This window comes from Etheostoma cragini, chromosome 15 (assembly GCF_013103735.1).
Source record: "Etheostoma cragini isolate CJK2018 chromosome 15, CSU_Ecrag_1.0, whole genome shotgun sequence".
Taxonomy (NCBI): Eukaryota; Metazoa; Chordata; class Actinopteri; order Perciformes; family Percidae; genus Etheostoma; species Etheostoma cragini.
In genome coordinates, this window is record NC_048421.1 from 17,078,377 (window position 1) to 17,101,573 (window position 23,197).

General features: G+C 40.1%; 2 protein-coding genes and 2 long non-coding RNA genes across 12 annotated transcripts in view; 2 read left to right on the forward strand and 2 right to left on the reverse strand.

Moving 5' to 3' along the window:
* Positions 1–9,463, reverse strand: part of mybpc2a (myosin binding protein Ca) — a 62,625-nt gene extending 53,162 nt beyond the window's left edge. For 6 of the 8 annotated variants that reach the window (XM_034893398.1, XM_034893397.1, XM_034893396.1 and 3 more), the window contains exon 1: positions 9,338–9,462. In XM_034893398.1, coding sequence (XP_034749289.1) covers positions 9,338–9,359 — 22 coding nt within the window. In that variant the 5' untranslated portion in view covers positions 9,360–9,462. Of the gene's footprint in view, positions 1–9,337 lie in introns of all 8 variants that reach the window. The other 2 variants (XM_034893391.1, XM_034893392.1) reach the window with 1 other exon arrangement.
* LOC117957616 lies at positions 2,498–17,646 on the forward strand. Its single transcript, XR_004659547.1, has 3 exons — positions 2,498–2,510; positions 13,721–13,728; positions 17,507–17,646. It is a non-coding gene; the product is annotated as an uncharacterized LOC117957616 (long non-coding RNA).
* LOC117957614 lies at positions 12,058–20,299 on the reverse strand. Its single transcript, XR_004659545.1, has 3 exons — positions 20,287–20,299; positions 20,113–20,116; positions 12,058–12,157 (listed from the first exon to the last, which is right to left on the reverse strand). It is a non-coding gene; the product is annotated as an uncharacterized LOC117957614 (long non-coding RNA).
* On the forward strand, positions 18,224–22,992 carry emc10 (ER membrane protein complex subunit 10). 2 transcript variants are annotated; one of them, XM_034893462.1, is made up of 8 exons: positions 18,224–18,465; positions 18,602–18,668; positions 18,980–19,092; positions 19,431–19,544; positions 20,558–20,742; positions 21,076–21,169; positions 22,060–22,157; positions 22,656–22,992. In XM_034893462.1, the coding sequence occupies exons 1-7, from the start codon at positions 18,373–18,375 to the stop codon at positions 22,144–22,146; spliced, it is 753 nt and encodes a 250-aa protein (XP_034749353.1). In that variant the 5' UTR covers positions 18,224–18,372; the 3' UTR covers positions 22,147–22,157; positions 22,656–22,992. The 2 variants fall into 2 exon arrangements, with proteins under 2 accessions (XP_034749353.1, XP_034749352.1); XM_034893461.1 differs by lacking the exon at positions 22,060–22,157.
* Positions 22,993–23,197: the final 205 nt, after the last annotated feature.

Below are 23,197 nucleotides of genomic sequence, written 5' to 3' on the forward strand. Positions count from 1 at the left end.
GGAAGTGGTTTTGTTTCTGCTGGAGCTTGATGTTGGAGTACTGCTGAATAAATTAAGTCACTTAAGCGTGTCTACAACCGTAAGCTATGGCAGCAGCAGACGTGTTAACTAGAGAGTGGGGCCAGCGCGGCCTCCTCTCTGGCTGAGCACAACGCCAATTGGTGGTAACATATTCGCACGGCTCACACTCTGTAAATGCAGCCTGCAGGCTGCCCTCTAAATTGAACTGAAGTGTGACAGTCCCAGGTGAAACTATAAGCTCATGTTACAATGTGTAGCTGTATACATGCAGACCCGACAAGGAGCAGCTTTCAGTTTGAAGTTACTTCAAGAGTCCGATCTGCTCCGGAGGCAAAATGTTTGAGATAAACCTCAAAGTGCACAGCCAAAGAACCAATATTAGTATTTCCTTTAGATGCTAAAAATGTATTTGTCGGCAGATGGCAACTCAGAAAAGCCAAATGAAGAGAAGCCCTGAGGTATATCACAAAAAAGGGGTTTGTCTTTTTCAACCATGCAGGAAAATAAACATCTGTGCATCTTAACTGATCACACACCATCAAGCTGAAACCATCTCACATACACACGTCGGTCGGCGCATATGTTCTATGAAAGTTAGTTTTCCAAGAAGACACAGAATCAGCTTTTGAGAATCGATATCCAGCTGCTCTTTTTCTTTTTTAGATTGAAGTAAACTGAAGCCCAATAAAAAAGATTAATTGTAAGAGAGGATTATTTTTAAAGGGACACTCCACAAATCAAGATTAACAGCTCGTTTAAAAAAATCTTTGATTTCTCCTGAGCAAGCATTCAAAAGTCATTAAAAATAACACCAATGTGTCATCAGGATCATCTTAGCTTGGAGACTGCTATCAAGTTGCATTGTGGGAGGTGTAAGGTCCAGCATTTTTTGGAGCTTAACTAGGGACCACATTGGTTTTAATATTTCTATCTCTTGCAAGTCCTTGAACTTTAAGGAAGTACAGTACTAGATTGCTGGGAAGCCCTTTTCTGCCTCGCCTGTCTTTTATATATAATTTAACCATTAACTGGTTAGATTTCAGAATACGATTTCAAAAACTCAAAAACTGTCTCCTCCTACTTAGATTGAACTCACATTGCTGCGCATTAAGAGCAGCTCTGCTTCTGAGTGATATTTTAAGTAACAAAACATCCGCTCCAATTTATACGCACATTTAGCAGAGCTATTCAACAGGGAATCCCTCAATGCCTTAAGCACCTTAATCCCACTTTAAAAGCAACACATTTCATTATTTTGACCCGTGATCACATGTGGCCAAGCTGCTGCTGCTGCTACTGTACTTAAACCACGCGATGACTGAGATGTGTTTTTGTATTTGAATAAGATTTAAATATACATCTAAATGGGGAGTATTGGCAGTGGAGCATAAAGAGAAGATTAATATTCAAACACTCTATTTATAAGCCAGAGTGTGTGGATGAGTATCAATGGTATTATTGGTACTTGGCTGGCATCCATGCTGGGGGCATGCGTGACTGATGGAGTTTCACCATTTTATGATGAGGATGAAGAGCGGTGCTGTCGGCAGAATCGGGTACACTTAAGCCTCTGCCCTCTCTATCACTCAATCATTTGCCAAGTTAATTTGACAGTCTTGATGATGTGACTTACATCATGACACCGCCTGCAGGAGGACACATTCAGAGTCACGATTAAATGGTAGCTTGACATGCAGATTCGATATGGTTGTTGTAAAACCAGATATTTCAGTAATTCCTGTCAAACATCAAAAACAATAACTACCTGCAAGGTAAAGGGAGCTGCTCACAGTGTAAGAGCTCCCGGTTTTAAACACACTGACCAGGAATGGAACAGGAGAAGTGTTTGCATAGCTGGATGATAAAACATGTTGGTAGAGCCGGTCAAACACTCTGATCCTGCGTGGATTAGACCGTTTTTTCGTTGACAACAGAATTAACAGAGATGTAGTTTTTACAGTTTATGATTATAATTTCTTTCATGACAAATGACAGCTTAAAAAACCTGCAGTGACTGGTCAAATTCGGCAGTCTGGACCACTTTTTTTAAAGGATTTAATTGGTTGAGAAGATAAAATGTGAGGAACTGTCAGACAAACAAGCTCATGTCACAATTGCTGTTTATGAAAATGCTTTGAATTTCTTCAGTCTGCCTCCAAATGTGACAAATGGGACCATTTGTTGTTTCTTTGAGCCCTCTATGGTATTAGTGTCTGTAGACTTTTACTAGACTAGACTGTTGGTTGAACATAACAAGCATTCTGAAGACACTGTGTAGACAAATGATACATCAATTCATCCAGAACATAATCACCAGAGGAAGTAATAATAGAAAAAAGGGTTGTCGCAGCCCAAAGATTTTATTGGAGGTTCAGTCTTCAGATGATTGTTCTGCTGTCTTTTTCATAGAGCCGGTATCTTTGTTTTATTTTATTGTTGCAGGAGGGATAGAATCCCAAACATATGACACTATACTACTCTGTTTCATGGTGATCTCAGAAGAATACACTGAGTTCTACAGACACCTCTCAAAAAAAAAGGTCAGTCATGTTTGTCCCACTGAGACAAGTTGATAAAGCGTTAAAGGTGTTGACATTGCTGTTATTTCATGTATACATGCTGTTACTGTCATGCAATGAGCCTGTTGTGGCTGAGGACTGAGGGATCAGACATGCGAGCCCATGGAGGGAAAGTGAGAGACTGGACGGCTGCATATAACACTGGTTATAGTGATGATGGTGAGAATTATGGCTTGTTTGGATTCCACCAGTGATGTCTCTCTCCCCTTCCCTCCCCTCCCTCTCCTCTCTGCCACACATGAGGAGGAAGATTCATGGATGAACCAGGGAGGAGAAAAGAAAAGGATTTGGTAATAGGGTTGGTACAAGGGTTGCAAAACTGAAAATTCAATTTTATGGCACTGCTGTAAACTTTCCTGGCCATTTGAATGAGTTGTCATCATGTGAATAGAGCAGTCTCAACATGAGAAAAAAACAGTTGCTAAATGCAACTCTAATTTAAGGATAAGGAAACCGTGGTGTTTGGTAAACAAAGGCAGCTTTAAATACCATCATTCACTTCAGCTTTCAATTCATTTCCAATTGTCTTCCAACTCACATTAACGCAGCCTGCACTGCAAATAGGCCAAGGCCTCTCTCTAATCACAGAGGATGCTTTTGGAATAAGGAACTCACTCTGGCTGTGTATCTGCTGCACAACATGTTATTTAGGCTGTGTTTAGAGAGACTTTGTTAATGATATATCGGGGCTCACTTTTCACCCTCTCTTTGTGGGACCTCATAGCACAGTTGCTTGACTCTGCATCTGTCTGTAATCCATCAAGTAGCGGGTGCATACTTGTGAGAACTTGATGATAGCCTCGGTATAAGGTAATGCAACACTGGACCAGTAGGGAGATGGTGTTTTTTTATTTTTTATTTGGGGGGTGGCGGGGGGGTGGTGGTTTAAAGGGTTGGGGGGGTCACAGAGGTAGTTTCACTCCAGAGAGACGTCTAGATTCATTGATTTGAAGTTTTCTAGTTCTTCTAGATCTCATGTTGGACTAATTTGCCATTCATTCAGTGTAAATTAAAACTCTTTTTAAAAAAACAAAACCCATTGGTGACGGAGTAACCGCGTCAATCCCCTCGGCTCTGACCACTCAAGCAGAGAATGTTGATCTATTGGAAGAATTCAACACTTGCAAGAACATTTTACTGGTAAAACTCATTGAAGACTGTGACAATACAAAAAAACATGTGGTAGTATAAATTCTCAGAGCAGTGAAGACTTGTAGCAGACCTGCTGTTGCCATATTTCTAACAGGTTACTGTGGCTTCTAAAAACTCTTTCCCTTCTGATTACTCCACAAAATTGTTAGAAAACCACAAATAATGAGCCATGTTCTGGTATTTTTCGTCATGAGGGGCAGCTGGTCAGCAGGTGTCCCTGACACAGGGGTCTCTGATTGTTGATTGATCAAACTGATCCGTAGTTGTTAAGTAGAAGGTTATCTAACCCATGTCCACGAGCCAGCAGGTTAGCATGTTAGCAGCACTTAAACTCTGAAGTTAGAACGTAAAAACTAGTTGGACTTACACAGCTGGTGCTGGTGCAACCCAGTGCTGAAATCACTACAGAACAGTCTTAAATATTGTTCTAACCAGCCTCAGTCTAACTTTCAGAACTTAGAACCATTAGATCAGTCTAGATGAGGGGTCTTCAACTGTTTTTAGGCCAAGGACCCCTTAAGGCTCTGACACACAAACCCAACAGCCGACTATCAAAAGAAACGGCAGTCGGACTGATCATTTTGTTCCTGTGGGTCTAAAAAGTGCCTTGAAACACATAACAGCAGGAGGCGCTAATCTGTAATGTCGCCCAAAAAATGAAAACAGGCAGCTTATTGGACAGAAGTGTCAAGTGGTTCTGGCTTGTCCCTAATACCGAAGCCTACTGTAATTGCAGCTCATTCGGAATACGATCTTGTATTTTACAAAAAAGACATTTGAGGCGAGAAATAGGCCATGCTGTTGCTGAATCTGTCTGTTTTTTTTTAATCGACAAAGGTCAGTTTGAAAGATTTTCTTCAGATTTTGAGAGGCGTTCGTTGCACTCATCCCACTTGTCATTTCCGGAAGTGTTTTAACATTGGTTTACTGATTCGCTAGTCAAGGGCTAGCACTCCACCAATCAGATTGGTGATTGAGTCCGACAGCCCACCTGCTAGTTCAACAAGTCAAATTAGCCCAAATTAAAGCTGACGGCAACAGAACACACCAGACTGACTCAAGTCCTGACGGCCGATTATCGGGTAAGTGGTTCAGCGCTTTAAACTGAAAGAGAGACAGAGCATAGACCCTTTCCTACATACATTGTATAAAAATGGGTTGCATAATAAACTGCAATAATGTGTAGGGCGGCCTAAAGCCTTGATTCATACCTTTTTTCAGTGCCCTACAATACTAATCCATTAAAATAAGAATTATTGACATATTCATATATATTTATACTGTCCATCATGTTTTAATGTTGATCATGCATGTAGCACAGTGAACCATTGAAGCTTAACTGTACCTGTGGATGGCTACCTTAACTACAGGCTAGTAAGCCTGTCATCAATACTGTGTTAATAAAAATTTAGCACAAATGGGCCAATTTATTTTTGCTATTAATGTGTCGGACTTATGCTTATGTAGCCTATATTTTAAGACATGTTTTAGGTTTTGACAACCAAAAAAAAAAAAAAATGGTGGCCCCCCTGCAGTCACTCTGAAGACCCACTAGACCCCCTGTTGAAGATATCTGGTCTAGGCAAACAATACTGACTTATTTTAAAGCCTTAGAAGTTAGCCAACCTCAGAACTAAGAGCCATGCTTTCACGGTAACAAATAGTGATAACATACTCGAACAATAGTTTCCTATATTTTCCTAATTGCACACTTTTACTCAAGTAACATTTTCACTGCAGGATTTTTACTTGTAGTTGAGTATTTTCACAGCATGGTAGTACCTTTACTTAAGTAAAGGATCTCAGTACTTCCATCATTGCATGCTGACAAGTGGCACCAAACGACAAAAAATTGATTAACAGGGTTCAGCATTTGTGGTTTGCCAACATGTTGTCTAAAGAAACGTCTTCAGTTTCACTGTTTTATCAAGGCCATAGTTAAAGTCCGTCTTTGTACAACTGGCTCCTGCTCTGCCCCGTCTTAAGAGGGGAGTGAGGGAGGGCGGTGTGTTTTGGGTAGAGATGCTGGCCTGTAGCAGCATTACTGGTAATTAAAAATTGGGTTGTTATTTCTGCACATGCTCAGCAATGGAGCAGCGCCAGCGAGCCGCCATCCTGGCACCTTGCAACTACCAGCATCAACACTGGGGCATGAGGTCTAATTATTGTGCATCTGGCTCGTTCCAATAAGCCCTACGGTTCATCATAAAAAACAAGTCAATAATCCATAGCTGTTTTGAGAATGATTTTGCTGCGCTGTTTTAGTTTTTCTTTTTTATTGGGTCAACTTGCCACTAACTAGTAGATACACACCCTCAAACCCAGAGGCCTCGTTTCCTTCGCGGATCCACAAGGCCACAGCCACTACACTTGAGAACTATTCTCGTGACTGTTTATAAGGGATGCGTGCTTCTTCTTGATCCTTACGTCCTAGGACGGCCTTAACCATGAAGAGCAAGACGCCATGGGGGGGAGTCACATGAGACTGCAACCAGCTGATAGACAGGGGCAGAGGGGCTCTAAAGTGTGATGAAGTTCAAGAAAGGGGCAACGATTTGGGATAGGTGGAAACACAAGAAGAAGAGAAGCCTGAGAGAAGGACTAATGTGCTGTTGGAAATATGATATGTGTGATGTCAGGATGCTGGATTGGCGACACATTGGTAAGATATAATGAAATGTAGGGATGGAATTACCGCATGATGGAAAATGAAAAGGCAAAGGGTATAAAGTGCTCTGGAGGGGCAGTCTGATCTCATGAAATGGCGCATGCATGACACTCCAATTTGTATGCCATTATTGGCGTGTTATCAAGACGCATACTTGCGTTTTAGCGTCTGTATCAACGCTGTTTAGCCTCCATTGAGTTACATTACCTTGCGATTACGTGTGAATTTAGGCCGCAGCAAGTGGTATGATAGGGAGGTTGGTCGGGATGGGTATAACACCCAAAAGCCAACCCCGCTCTTCTTTTACTAAGGCCAACCCTGTTCTTCTTTTACTAAGGCCAACCCTGTTCTTCTTTTACTAAAGCCAACCCCGCTCTTCTTTAACTAAAGCCAACCCTGTTCTTCTTTTACTAAGGCCAACCCTGTTCTTCTTTTACTAAGGCCAACCCTGTTCTTCTTTTACTAAAGCCAACCCCGCTCTTCTTTAACTAAAGCCAACCCCGCTCTTCTTTTACTAAGGCCAACCCTGTTCTTCTTTTACTAAGGCCAACCCTGTTCTTCTATTACTAAAGCCAACCCCGCTCTTCTTTTACTAAGGCCAACCCTGTTCTTCTTTTACTAAGGCCAACCCTGTTCTTCTTTTACTAAGGCCAACCCTGTTCTTCTTTTACTAAGGCCAACCCCGCTCTTCTTTTACTAAGGCCAACCCCGCTATTCTTTTACTAAGGCCAACCCCGCTCTTCTTTTACTAAGGCCAACCCTGTTCTTCTTTTACTAAAGCCAACCCTGTTCTTCTTTATCAAAGCCAACCCCGTTATTCTTTTACTAAACCCAACCTGGTCTTCTTTTACTAAGGCCAACCCGGTCTTGATTTACTAAGGCCAACCCCCTTCTTCTTTTACTAAAGCCAACCCTGTTCTTTTCCTAAAGCCAACCCGGTCTTCTTTTACTAAGGCCAACCCGGTCTTGTTTTACCAAAGCCAACCCTGTTCTTCTTTTACTAAGCCCAACCCCATTCTTCTTTTCCTGAACTCAACCGTAGTCTTCTTCTCTCAATAACACATTCTTCTCGCGACAACTTACGCAAAGTCATGAGGCCAGGAAAAAGATTTCAGGTCTATTAAATGAACATGTGTCTCCAATGTAAAGGTTTAAAGAAAAAATATACTTTTGATTGTATCCGGTGTTACGGATTCTTGCAACGGAGTTTGAAATTGCTCCCTAAGCAGAAAAAGATCACTGCACTTCTTTCAGCCCATGACAGAGAATGTGACACCTCAACTAATATCCACAACAAGAAGAAAAATCTGGCTTTTTCCACACAATAACAGTGATACGGTAAACTTCCTGCAGATTGGCAAGGGGAGATGGATGCCAGCGGAGGAGACAGCCTAACAGAATGAGGGAGGCAATCGGGGTCAGATAGATTAGGTGTCTGAGGTGCAGAGATACGACGCAAGGTAGTTACACCTGACTTGCCAGAGGTCCCTCTAACAAATCACGCTGATCGTCTTTTATCTGTTACCTCCTCCTCTCCTCTGTTCTCCTCTCCCCTCTGCCTTCGTTCCAACCTCTCCTCGTGCATGCATTTGTTTCTCGGGTTTCAAGAGAACAGCTGATTTACAGTGCTGGTAGGTCAGCATTCACAAAGGCAACAGAGCATATTTCAGACTGACGCAAACATTACGACACACACTACAGCCTGTACAGTTTAATGCCACATATTACGGTGTTGTATTAATGGCACATTGTCTGGTTACGTTATTATGCTAGGCTGCTCGAATCTCACATGTGTAGTTTACAGTGCGTATCAGGGCGTATCAGTGACAAAAAAAGGCGTTTACTAACTTGTATACCCCAGTATTACATTTTATCACATTTTAATTCTCAAACTTCATTCAACTGAAATGTTTTTTACCACTTTAGGTCAACAGAAAACTATAAACTGCATGCATATATCAGCAATGTGGCTTTTTCCACACAACACATTTAGCAAATGTTGGGTCATTTGGGTGAATTTTGCAGCATTGGGTTATTCAAACATGTTCAGTTCTACTTACAAGATACAAACACAAATAATTAACTAGGTTAATCACATTTCTTCAGTTAAAACCTTAACCTTACAACAGACATTACAGTAGGCATGCCTACTTTTGCCCCTTCACCATTCCTGCTTTCCTCATCTTAATGAACCATGAAGACCTGAGAGGATTCCCCCTCACACATACGAGCCTAAAAGATAACAATCGTTACCATTATAGCTCCTTTTTTGAGAGATCTGTACTTTTTAAAGAACGTTCAATTAAATGATACAAACACAGAGTAAATACTTAAACCACTCACATCATCTTTTCACCCAATTAGCATTAGAAATATTGGTCAATTATTCATTTGTACACATGCTGCTTTCATCCTTTTGCATTTATGTCTTCATTACTTGAAAGACAGCTTGAGAGTTTGACCCCTTAAAAGACAACTTGAGCAACAAAGATACTCTGAAGGTGAGTTTACGAAGACATGAGCTTGTCACTGACTACTGAATGCTAAAACTCATACCACAGAGTAACGCTCGTGCTGGACAGCTTTGATTCAAATGGCAACTAATGAATTTTACATAAGACATATAGCTTGACAATAGTAGATGTAGTACAAAAAGTCTGTGTTACAAGTGAACTATAGACTAAATAATTACTAATGATCTTATAAAAACTTGTTTAAAGCATCATGATGCAATTTCATTCTCATTTTTTTCACATTCCAAGCATTTCTTATCAAGTGTATGTTAAAGTAATGGTTTCAAATTGCTTTGTAGTTTTCTTATTGACTCATCTGAACGTTTCACAGCATCGTCAGTTTCCACTTTAGCTTTTTGCCCAGTGGGTTTCCAGCTATAATCCTACAGGTTGGACCATCTTACCTGGCTTCTGGGGCTCAGGCATGTCTTTGTCTGTTTATAGAAAGATTCCTCTGATAGCGTCTTCCTCCCTCCTTGTCTGTGGATCTGCCTGCATTTCCTCCTTCATCCCTTTTTATCACTGCAACACCCCCCTCAACCCTCCCTCCGCTCGCACCCCCGCCACCCCCACCCCATCACACTATCACTGTCAGTGACTTCATCCTCACCTCCAACAAGTGGAACAAGGAAGGAAGAGAGTGACAGAGTGACTGTCACTTGAAACCTTTGCAGGAGCTGCAGAGTTTTGAGGAGCAGAAGAAATACACCGTGAGGGGTAAAAGCGGCCCAAAGTCATGAAAAAAAAGTCCAGCCCTCGAGGAAACCTGCCAACTGATTGACTCATTTGGCCCCGGAGTCGGAACATTAACAAACTGACTGATGTTAATCACCCCTGACTGACAATTGGATGGAGTGATGCAGCAGCGGCTGAAGGTGCTCTGATATGTTTAGCGTTTCACTGACATGTTAAATCTCTTTAGTGGACTGCACAGGCATTGTTAGAAAGGAAAGGGGCCTCAGAGTTAATGTGAGTATTTTTGTTGTTGCTAAAGGGACGGTAATCTGATTTTCTTTGGGAGAGCAGAGGAGTCTTTAATTAATCCTATACTGGGGCTAAAGGGTTGAATAGATGCATTCACATTTTTTCTGCATCATGGATCAGATGCAGAAGAAAACAATCATGTCACTGCATTAGGGTTAAAAATAAATATTTAAATATATACTGTATTAAAACACAAAGCTTGAAATCAGGGTTGAGGAGAGAAACTGGTGGAAATTGTGTTTTTTTTTCATGTCCAACCCAACTATCGATAACACTGAGGAGGGTAAAAATTCCAACCCCAATAACTTTGTGCAGTCCTTTTCTGAAGATGATGAGAAAAAGAACTCTGAAATAAAAACGAGAGCCAAGCAGCAGCAGCCTTGCGTTCCATTAGGCTCTGACAATCCCATTTGTTCTAGCTGTCAACAGGGAGTATTTTATATGGGACCCAAAGCCCTCTGCAGCAATGTGAGGAACACCGTCAAAGACAGTAGAAGGAGGTCGCCGACCTTATAAATTCCTGGAGAGGTACAATACAAAATCCCTAACCCACAAACATAACTATAGACACAGTCACGCATGTTTATTTGCCATATATTTCATATCTGTTGTCGAGTAAATAAACAGTGTAACTAGCATCGTACATTCAAGTGTTAGATGGACGACTGCGGCCTTTATCCTCCTTCCTTTGAGTCCAAATGACGAGGCAGACCCAACATGGTCATTACAAACATCAGTGTTAAATCATGCATTTAAGCAGCATTTTACTTTCCATTTGTCTGCATACACACGTCCCTATTTTTTAATTCTGCGCTCGTTTTCTTGCGGCACAAGTTGCCCGGGCTGCCATAACCTTGGCGACAACAATAAACATTCTTTGATACTTTAATTTGGCAGAGAGAGGTAAAGTCAGAAAGAGAGATTGGCTATTTAAGGCAAGTGAAACTTGAGATTCAGATGTTAAAGGAGGACAAAATACCCTCAAGGATAATTACAGAGTTTTTTTTTGTTTTTTTTTAATAGGACATAAAATGTCCTTGAGTCTGTTAGACCTAATTTATATTTTAAGTTTACATTACACTGAATTGTCTTTAATAAGTCATTTTGATCCAATCACAGTTCATCTTTGGTGATTTATACTGTGACTTTTTGGAAATGTTAAAATTCAGAATATTTTGTGGCTTTAAAGGGGATACAGGAGACTAACTTTAGGTGTCCTACATGATCCAGTGATCCGCTGTCCGATGACACCAGAGTTATTTAACGCTTGCATTGGTTAAGCTTCACTGCAGTACAGGTTGAGTCAACTGCATTCAACAGCATTCAAACGGATTTGTTTTTATAGTGTAGTTGTTAAAAGGAAGATAACAAATCAATATGGTGAATCAACTTTTTTGCAAAAACCAAGGCAAACTTTTTCAATAATAGGCCTGACTTGGGACAGCTCCATGCAACAGTAAAGTTCATTTATGCAGTTAGGATGTTACACAGTGCTTCATGATAAAAGATTTAAAAAAATGATAGAGACACAGTCAGAAGGTAATAAATTAGAAATTAATGAAATTAGTTGCTTTTTGAAAGGTGTCCACAGATCTTAAATTGGAGAGAGTCCCAAAGTACAGTCTCCTTAGTCTCAGTCTGGATTGAGGAACAAGCACCCTGATCATGGGACCTTAGAGACTTGGATACCAGACCCTGCAGAGCTCTGAAACTGGTCTTCAATAGGATTCTGAATTAGAGGTGGAGCAAGTTTAAAGGGATCAAGATTAGGGATGTCTTGCTAAGACAGAGGGAAGAAGAGGGAGTTACAATATGAAATGAAAGGATGAATTATCATCTCCATCTCTTATTAAGACACAACAGGCCTGAAGTCAGTAACATTCCTCAGCAGGGAAACATTTTTGGGATGTCTCGGTTCTAAACCGTCTCTGATTTGTACCCTACATTTTACTCCCACATAACACAATGCAACGTGGCCGTGTTTTCCTAGAGAGGAAGAAGATGCAGAAATCATCACAAAAAATGAAGACGCTATGTTTGTTTTCAGGGACATATTAGTATTTTAGTTTCGGTTTGCCTCGGTCACAACCCAAACAACGGGGGCATCTCCTGACGCAGGTCACGCAACAATGTGTTTTCAGTCAATGTCTGAAATCTCATTTGGTCGTTCCCTATATAGTTCACTATTTAATGAACACTATATAGGGAATAGTGAGAGAGCAAATGAGGAAACAGCATCTCTCTCACTGAAATGACCTGTGATTGGCCAAAGTCTCCCGTCACAGGCTAGATTTTATGAAGCCTGAAAAAATAGCCAAGGGCAGATGCAGCTGTTTAGATTTCTCTCAGACCACTTGAATTACAACATACTGATTGGTCATTATGGAATTTTTGCCCAACAATGCCAAAAATAAAGTGTCTACTGTACCACAGCTAAAATCTGAAGTAAATGTAGAGCCATCCCTTTTTACATTTTGAGAGTTAAAGGAGATGTAGAATTAAATATCATCTGCATATTATTGAGTAGATATACACTTAAAATTCCTTATTCTAGGTGAGCAAAGGTATTTTAGCTGTACCTTATTTCACAAAATTATGTTTGTAGTACAGCATAGTTAATATGGCGAAGGATCTGTGGTTTATATCAAGCCAAAACTACGATCGGATTACTGAAGGTGTTTAAAAATGAACAAAAAGGCAAGTATTCAGACGGGTGTGTTTTTGAGTTTCCGTATTAGGGGTTATATGGGACCTAAAGTGTTCAGTTTGTCCCTGATAATGTAATTGGGGTCATTATGGTAAAGAAAATAAAAACTATAATGGGATACATAAGCCGTTTCTGGACCTTGATAAAATAATTAAAACAATTTCATGTTAATTCCAGTATTTGGTTGACTCATCTGATAAATTGTCGACCCTACAGCATGAAATGCATTAACAAAGACCTCTGTCCACACAGGCTGAGGAGAAAAGGATTTTTCAGTGATTAATCCCAATTCCGGACGTGTTTGAAAATATGTTGTTGACTTTCTGTCTCATATTTCAGAATGCTCTGTTTTAAACAGCACACAGGCAGACACGACATGACAGTGTCTTCCTTCAAAGTGAAAGTCACGGTTTCACATAAATATACTGTACATGCTTTCCTATTTGACTAAGAATAGTAAGGTGACACCGTTGTTTAGGGTGATGACAGAGAGTAATGGGCTGTCCCAGTAAGGGGGATAGATACTGTATAGGCCTGCATATAGTTTCAAAGGCAGCGCCCCGGGGAATCACATGCCACAGTCACCATATGCTCCATGCAAAGCACCCCCCACCTTAAAGAGAGACACACTGGTTCATACAGACAGTATCATGATAACAATGATGCGCATCAAAAACAAAAGATATATCCACGTAAGTGTAACTGAATGTGTAAAAAATATCATGTTGACACTATGAGTTGTTGTCTTCTTTTAGTTTATAATTTGTTTTATTATTGATGACCGAGTCTCAAGAGGAGATGGGGCTTGAACTTCAAGGGAGGAAATACTTTAAGAATAGTGTTTGTAGTTTAAAGGGACAGTTCACCCCTAAAATCAAAAATACATATTTTTCCTTTTTATCTGTTTTTCCCTTTTTACCTTCTCTTCATCAATCTAGATAGTTCAGGTGTGAGTTGTCTAGAGATATCGGACTTAAAGATGTCTGCCTTCTCTCAAGTATGATGACTTTAGATGGTATTTGGTTGTGGTGCTTCTGGTCTATAGCCACAATGTTCCACTTCTGGGAATTCACCTGTATTTCACTCTTTTCAGCAGCATGTAAGGTACATTCAGCTTTCTTTGTGTTAGAATTCTAATCTCCAGTTGATTTCTGAGGACTATGGTTAACTGCTCCTCAGATCTCTGCAGGGTAAATCTCAGACAACTAGCGAGACTATCTGTCCAATCAGAGTTTTCTCTCGCACAACAAAAACAACTTCCGTCCCAAGCCTATTTTGCAGCAATCAACGTCACTCAACAGCAATGTCTCTTTCCAGAAATCATGACCCAGACACAGTACTTATTCATGACCCGGTTAGATAATTCACAGACCTGGATGTAAGCGGTTCCATGTAGGAACTACTTTCTTTCTACCAAACTACACCCACCAAACAGAGGGAAGTGTAATCAAGGCCAAGAAGCTCGGAATTTTGGGGTGAAGTGTCTCTTTAAACTAAATCTAGTCAAGAAAGAACTTTAGGACATGTGGAAAGGTGTTTTTGTGCACATTTCTTTTTAATTCATCAAGGACATTACTCATTGCTAAAAGTGTTTAATATGTTGTCAGTGACTCTAATGTGAGCCAGATTGACATTAAATGTTGGGAAAGAAGTTAGTGGAGAACATGCAACACCCTCAAACAAAGTAGTTCTCCACATTAAGTCTTGACTTCTTGATTCTCTAAACTTTAAAGGATTAAAACTGGATTCAAAACTTATTTTAAGCACTTTGATGGGTAAATGTTGAAGTTTAAAATGATGGATGCCTTTCACTTGTATCCACAGAGGTTTTCTTGCACGTCAGCAGATCTCCTCAGCCAGGAATAAGCATTGAGAAATAAATCGCATCAATCACATTTGGCAGAAACCTGCAGCTGCTGCTTCTCTTTCTCTCTCAGTTGATACGTCTAACTTTTTGGGCTCTTCTGGCCACAACCCCGGATAAGTGGAGTTACAAACGTTCTGCCCCTTAGTTGACCCTTGGACCATTTAACAGGGATTTAGCGCCTGGAAATAAAGCTAAATTAGTAACTTGAGCAAGGATCCATTGCACACAGGTCCAGAGAAACAACGATCCACAGATTCTGGTCTGGAGGTGCAAAATATTGGAGCCATGTTCACTGAACCTGTTGCGCTCAGGGAATGCTGCAAACAAACAAGGCCTGAGTCGCTGCCATATAACGAGGAGAAAACATGTCCGTGCAGACCACAGATGTGAATGTGATACCCATTCTAATGATATTTGGTACATTCACATTGTTAAAACGGATTGTCTGAGTACTAAAATGTGTCTTGATCTGCCCACGTAGGCAGCTCTAAATACCCCAAAACCACTGGGAACACATTGGGTTCCTGTCTGCTTCTCCAAACTGGCTATTCTTGGAATAAATATGTATTCATATCATGTGTGCTCATACACATTATATTCACGTAGTGCATTATATTAATCACGTGTGTTAAATTCATTATATTTTGAGCTTAAGAGCAAAAGCATTAAACGTAGTCTGATGGTTTCAGTGTGATTATTAGGTTCACTTCTAAATAAGAAGAATATAGTTCATAAGTTTACTGTGACCTTATGATAAGTTGTTTTGGTACAATGTGTCCAACCATAGCTCTGCCGAGTGTGTCAATTCTGAAAAGCAGGGCCAAGGGTGGTTAGGGACACGTCCTGTGTTTGGGTGAAGATCCTCTCCAGTAGCAGTCTGAGACCTGTTATCTATTTTGCAGGCCGAGCTCTGCTAGACACTAACCTTCTGGAGACAAAACACAGCACAAGAACATGTCAAGGGGTAGCAACTGAACTGAAAAATCACTTTTTCTGGAATATTGGTTGTTGTTTTGTGTCTCTGGTGCTTCCACAGAGATAAAAACTAGAAGAAGAAAAAACTATCCATGCGGTTTTGAGTGAGATCCAGGTTTCTGAACGTCTTTCACCTTCAGTCTTTAGGTGAGCTGTTCAAAATCTGCATACTTTTCTACATCACTAACCGAGACGAGGTGGCTAACCATAGCATATGCTTGCACTAGCATTCTAGCTTGTTCTCAACACTGCTACAACACACACTAGTTCACCATGGACCTACTAAAGAACTACTTCCATGTCCCTGTTCCGCAGGTATTCCACATGTGTCCCTCGTTTAGAAGAAGTCTCCCAGCTAATCCTGCATTGTACTGACCAAAGTTGGAGAAAGAGTTATCTAGCTAAAGTGATCTTACCTAGTTACTGTGCGTGTGTGACTCCCAACAAAGATAGTATAGAAGTGAGATGTCTTACTCTGTAGCTCTCCAAGACCTAAACACACAGGGGGGAAACAGGATCTGCAGCAATGTGCAGTACAACAAAAATATGGTGTTTTCTGAAAATGAAACCATGTCAACCTATTCTGGAACAACCTCAAAATAGAATTATGAACTTGAAAATGAGCATAATATGGGCGCTTCGATGCTTTATTATTTCAGAAACACATCCCAAAATAAGCGCAAAAATATCAATAATCTTGTATATGTTTTTTTTCTTTTTCTGCTATTTTTTTTATTTAACTCGGATAGCAGTGAAACAACAAAAAATGAGCAGACTCAGAGAGGCCCTGTCTGGATTCGAACAGGGAAAATTGTGATTACATGGTCAGCATCTAAAGCCCTAGGCCACCAGGAGGTTCCTGCGTACATTACAAGCTTCTCGGACACACTTGGTTATAGTAGATGTGCCTCTGTTAGACAACTCAGACAGGTTTTTTTAGAGTCAGAGGCAAGAGATCAAACAGCCACTGCAATCTAGTTGGATGACGACACAAAATAAATATAAGAAGTGCAACTGCAGTTTCGTTCTGTGTGTCTGTCTGTGTGACTTAGTACAGTACAGATTTAGGACATTTAGGTAAATAAACGCAGGCTAAGGTAGAACATAGAATGTTGATTTTAGGAATTTAAAAACACCCCAACTACCCTTCTTCTAAATTAAATTTAGAGGCCATGGAGAGGGGTGGGTGGAGAGGGAGGTTGAGGGTCTTTTCTGGTCTGTTAGCAGCCTCTGCTGGCCCTGGATGTGTCCCTGCATCCACCAAGAGGAGATCCGTTGATATTCCCAACAGGTCTGCATTATGACCGGTTCATCTTTCAATAGTCAGAGGGCTATTTCACAAAACCTAGATGAATTAAGCCAGGATTTCCCAGTTATCCTGGCTCAAGTTAGCCTGGGGACTTATTCTGTGCAGCAAGCCAGTATTTATTAATCCTGGAGGCTTTTCTGTTCCCTCAGCAGTGGATTTTAGCTTATCATTATCAGCCTGCATCACAATACAACAGGTGCAATGTTGCTGTTCAGTTAAGTACTGTTATTATTTAAAGTTCTGACCATTATTTTTTTCATAATTATTCATGTGACAGTCATTGTTACTTTTATATTGTTGGATTAAACCTCTGTTCATATTGTTGTTAAAGGTTTGATAAGTATTTAATGGCAGTTTGAAATGATGTCTGTTACTAAGGATAACACATGTATGTTTCTATGGTGGACCAATGCAACTTAAATTATTTTTGTGTATTCTTTAACAATAAAGGACCATGTATGTTCCTCTTTCAGCAGCATTGTATTTGCAATTATTTGCACACAATTTGTGTTGTCAAGTAAACTGGGACTATCATTTTAGAGGATTTTACAATTTTAACAACATATCCTAATTGTACAATCGTCCCAAATTACAGTCTTAGTTCACTGGACCAGTAACTAAATAGTGTTGTAGGCTACTGTACATTCATGTAACAGGGAGAGGACACCTCAATGCATGGCTGTTTTGACCTTATGTTTTGCTGGGGGGAAATATTACATTCATGTTTATAGTGTGCATGGAATTTATCACTTAATCATCTTTATAGTTTCTAGATTTCAGAGTCCAATTTCTTCCGGGTCATTCTTTGCGATATCCATATACACAGTCTGTTTGCAATTGGTTTGATTGCCACACTTTCTCTCGCTGTTTCATTTCTTTTTTCTTTTTACATATATTGTGTTTCACATTGTCATACTTCCAGAAGAAGCTGCTGCTCACTCTGTAAAAAGTATAAACAATGCGTAGTCTCCATTTTAGCTTCAGCAAATATATGATCGACCTTGCAGTCTGTTAATGAAAGCCGTGAACTCACATCTATATGAATTACTTCAGCCTGGCTGGACCTAGTCGCTCCTCCTCAGGGTTAGGATCAGACTAAGTCAAGCCTCGCCTTATCGGTTATCCTGGATTTATGAATTCTGATGTTGTGAAACAGGAGAGTGAAATGGTGTGTTTGACGTATTTTGTTTTGGCTGAATGATATTAAACCACCAACAATGAACTATAAATGTGTGTGTGTGTGTGTGTGTGTGTGTGTGTGTGTCTGTGTGTGTGTGTGTGTGTGTGTGAGTGAGTGTAACTTTCAACTTAAAACAAAAACGTTTGTTCAATCTCTCACAATTATAATGCATATTTAGGTAACATTTTTAAGGAGACTTAATAATCAATAATAATTTGGTGTTGTACCACCTAAAAAGCTCCAGAATGAGCATTATAAAAACAAAGAAAAGAAGAGAAAAGCAAACAAAAGAAAAGAAAACACGATTTACATGTCATGTATTTTAGACACTTTTGAGCCTTTGTTGTGAAAACACTCCGGAAGTGCTAATGTTGTTGTAGAACACTTGACTGTCTTCGGGTTTCTATTTCTGTCAAAATGGCTCGTCCACTACCATTTAACATTGCCGTTGTTTCCAGTGTTTTGTTTATCGTATGCATGAATTCTGTATGTTGTAATAACGGTAGAAAGGTAAGTTAGAAATGTATTAATTTAACACTACCATTTTATTACGGTAAAGCAGCAACAGAACCTGTTAGCCAAGCAATTAGCATTAGCTTGGACTCGGTGAAGGCTAACAATATGTTTTCTATGCTTTCTATGGCAGGTTGGCGATGTCATGGACACTGAATTCAGTGGTTTCTCCGTACCTCTTGAACACTCATTTGAAGTCGGTGAGAAAGTGTTATTATTTCATAATGCTGTAAGACACAGTATAGCTACCTAGCAAGCTAACTAAGCAGGCTTGTGCTACCAGCGCTAACGCCATTTCCGAATGATGAAACCCACACACCAAACTTCATTCAAAAATCTGTCAGTTGAATCTTTTAGGAAATATATCGATACGTTAATTTACCTGTTTCAACATAAGTGGAGATCTTCAGAACTGCCAGCGGGTTCTTTGATATTCGGCATGCAAAGTAAACTGCAACATTATATAGCTACTATCATTCATGCTCTGTTCTGTCTGTTGTCCTTGTTTCAGATGATGTAGCAAAGTTTCGAGTGCGCGGAGCACTGGCTTTAAAAGCTGGAAGGGAGCCCAGCGTCTCACTAACTCAGAGCCAGCTATCAGAGGAAGACAGAACCAAACTGAAGGCAAGATGATATGATACGGTTTACAGGATGTGGACTGACAAGTACTGTAGTTTAGTTGTGTCCAAAATAAATACTACCAAAACAGCACAGAGATTGTGCGTTTCCTCTTTTTTCAAAAACAAATGTGAGCTCTGTTGGGACATGTTTTGCTCACGGACAACCACAGACCAAATAGTGCTGCAGCAAAAAGTTGTTTCCAATTTTAAAATGAACAGATTTGAGTAACAGACATAAAATCCTTGGTCCGAGAGCCAGAGGATGCCAGTGTGATCAGCATGCTGTTATGGTATGGTGTGATTCAACCTGCATCTCTAACATCGGTTTGTTTTGAACCCCAGGAAGTGGCTGCAGTGGACGGGCTGTACAGAGTCCGAGTGCCTCGTGTTTTCCTGCAGGCAGACAGACAGTCAGAGCGGCAGATGGAAGGTTACCTCACAGCATTTGTCAGAGCCGTATGTATTTCACTTACCTTCGCCATCAAAAAATGTTCACTAAAATACTGACTTAAAATTGCCCAATCAGACTGTATTAGGGAACTGAGAGTATTAGTACATGAAGAGTTTCATCAGTATTTCTAAAACACTCTCTGCTCTGTGTAAGATATGTACCATTAATGGGACTAATTGAAACTGATAAAAACAGGGTCCCGAGCTGCCTTGGACTGTTATGTCAGGTAGAGCTCGGCCAATACCGATATAAATACTTGGTTAATAAAAAATCAGATATTCCAATATATCGGCTGATATATATAAAAAATAAATAAAAATAAGGATAAAAATTAACAGATTTCCCTAACATTAGTTATTTGTAGTTAAAGTAATATGAAAAGAATTTGTATTGTCACAACAGAGGAACAACCAAATATATTAAAGGTCTGATAGATAAAATGTAGAAAAATACAAACTTAAGATATGAAACTAAAAGTCCTTTTGAACAAAAACAGAATAACAAAGACATAATCAGTGTGTTTCCAACAGGGAAGTTGTAGAGCGCCCTCTGGTGGACAAACCATTCAATGACAACACTCACAACATGGGTGACCATCCGTTTATATTTTATTTTTTAAATATTAATTTATTAGATCCATGTATTTGTCATAAATGATTCTGATAAATGAATAGTTTTCTTTAAAATCATCGTCAATTATAAAGGCCAATACCAATAGTTTGGGAAAGGCCTAATAACGGGCTCTACCAGCTTTTATGTCTTGGTAAACCAAAGACATTAAAGTTGTATTCTATTATATAGCCAGCCAATTATTATTTAGTGTTATCTTTATTCAATTATATATGTGTAGACACCACTTTATTTGAAAATGAAAATCATTAGAATTTGTGTGAAATCAGAAGTATCTAGTTATTCACTTAATTCAGAAGAAGCACCATGTAATCTGGATGTGTGTGATACTAACTGGTTAATATTGGTGTAACTCTAACACAAACCTTCATTCTGCTCTGCTTCTCAGTGTGCCATGGTTGAGTCCCATCTGAGCGACGTCATCTCCCTCCACACTGACGTCTCTGGCTACCTCATCGGTGTCTCCATAGTGACGTTACCTGGAGCCTGCAGGGGCACTGAGGTTGAGGATGAAGTGGATCTTGAGGTTTTCAACACCACACTCAGCATCATGGCTCCTGTCAATGCACCAGGGTCAGTACTAAATCTAGCTTTGTTGTGATTATTTATATTTATTTATTCTTGCTGCCTTTCAGTTTCTTGTTTTGGTTTTCTTCCTTCCCATCTCAACGTCTTGATGAAGCTTTACGCTAGCACATTGCTAGCATCCATGTCTGTAGCTGTCGGTGCGTTAGTGAGTGAGAGTGACTCCTGGGTAGCTTTTTCAGATGTCTTTGATTCACTTCTATTTGCCTTGGCGAGGCATCTTTACATGATTTCCCCATAGGTAGAAACATTCTCTCTGCACTGTTCGGCTTTCTTACTTTTTGGGGTATTTTTGAATACTAATCGCCGACTTTCTTCCAGACCTGAGACCGCTTTGTTCCTTGAGCGAATGGAAATGGAATCTGAGAAGAAAGGGAAGAATCCACAAGAGCAGAAATCTTTCTTTGCTAAATATGTAAGTACTCGTACGGATAAGGCCTGCAGGCTGTGTCTAAACTAAGATGTACTCCCTCTGCTTTCGGTTGCAATGGCCCATAGACTTAATGGATACATGAAAATGCATATTTAACTAATTTTCTTTTGCTCCACCAGACCTACCTTAACTTTTTCTATGCTTGCAGCATGTGTTAAAATATAGTGTCCCGGGCACATCAGTACTGTGGTGATTTTTTCCCTTCTGTTTCATTTGCCATTATATTTTGCAGAAAAGGACGAATATCTCAGAGAAAGTCAAATCAGTTTCTTTTTTTTCTTTTTTCTCCTCCAATTACACTTTCTGGCTTATTAGGGAAAATCCCCATTCTCATGTATGTAATGTACAGTATATGTTACTGTGGTAACCAAATAATCTTGTAGTAACACAGGCTATACATATATATATATTCTCACACAGTCCAGTGGTTGGTCTGTTTGGCTTTCACACCATAAGCCAATTGCATCAGAGTCCGATTGGAACCGGTGCCAGACCAGCCTTTTAAGGTGGCCTTGGGCTCAAGAAGGGGGCCCCGCACCAGAGTTTGTTTGACAGCTGTCGCCCCAGCCCAAGCCCAGCTCTGTCCTGCTATGCTGCTGTAGTCATCCAAGATTATTAAGTTAAACTTGAAAATCAGCCCTCTTTTAAAATCAGCAGTGAGATTTTGTTTGTCTTTTGACATTTTGAGTGAGCTCCATGTTTTGAAACATTCCCACGGAGAACCCGGGGCTTCAGTCCTGTCGCTAGGCTCGTCTGAGCTCTTTTTTTTATGATCTCTGTGTATCTTGCGGTGTTCAGTGACCTGTGGTGAGTCTGTGCTGTGTGCCGCATCCAGTGACAGTGTGTTGACTTGGTGCTGTGCTGTGTTCCAGTGGTATTTGATTCTGGGAGGTGCAATCTTCCTCATGGTCACCAACTCAGCACAGCCCCCAGCAGGGGGAGGCAGAGAGCAGAGCTGATTCCCGCTGAAGTACTGTTCTCTTACTTGTGGCTTGTTCTGTCCTCCTTCCTCCTCTGTCAACTTATTTTCTTCTAACTTCTAAGCAACATGACTAACTGAAACCCACCACCTTGTTTCCCTCCTGTTCCTTCTTATGCAATCTTTGATGTTTTTTCCCCTCAGGTTCAATGCCAAATACATTTCAGCATGATAAATGCCTGTCTACATTTTCTGAATTCAAAGTACTTTGCATGAGAAAGCCTCCATGCTAAACCATCAGTCAGTCCTAGCTCTTAATTCTTGGTGTGTAAATGTTGAGTGTGTGTTTGGTGTTGACCCTGAGATTTTGTCTGTGTTTACCCTCTTACCCACTTTTAACTTTTCTTCTGTTCTGTTAAGAAGATAAATACAGTATACCGTAATCTGGGATGAGCAATCTGGGACTGATCTCTGTGATCTGTTGTCTAATTTAAACTGTCTTGTAAATCAGATATTGTCGTTTACCTTTTTTTTCCTTGTCCTTTCCAGTGGATGTACATCGTGCCTCTCGTTCTCTTCCTCATGATGTCTGGGGCTCAGGACCAATCAGGTGGAGGAGCCGGGGGCGGAGCAGCCAATGGAGGCGGCCGATGATCAACACGCAACAGCTTCTTTTTCTCTTTTTTTGGTGAACATTTCCTGAACAATAATTCTCTTGAACAGATTTTAATTGCTGTACATAATGCTATTTAAGTAGTATACCTGTCTCACACACAGACACGCACACACACTTAACTTAAACTTGTACAGCATAGAGGAGATATTGTGCCCTGCAGATGACTGCATTTTTCATACTAATGTGAAAATAAAGTATTTATTACTTGAACGGCCTTTTTTGTGTGTCACTCAGTCTGAAGAGTTTCAGACTCTTTATTCTCAGCCACAGTTCCTGTTGTCCTTTGATGCTCGGATTTAGTTTAACACCAGTACAGTAATATAAAACTCTAAATGAAATACCCATTCCACCCAAGACTCCCTAATATGTGCAAAAATCTTTTCTCCTTGGAAAAATAAAAACTTAAGCATGTACA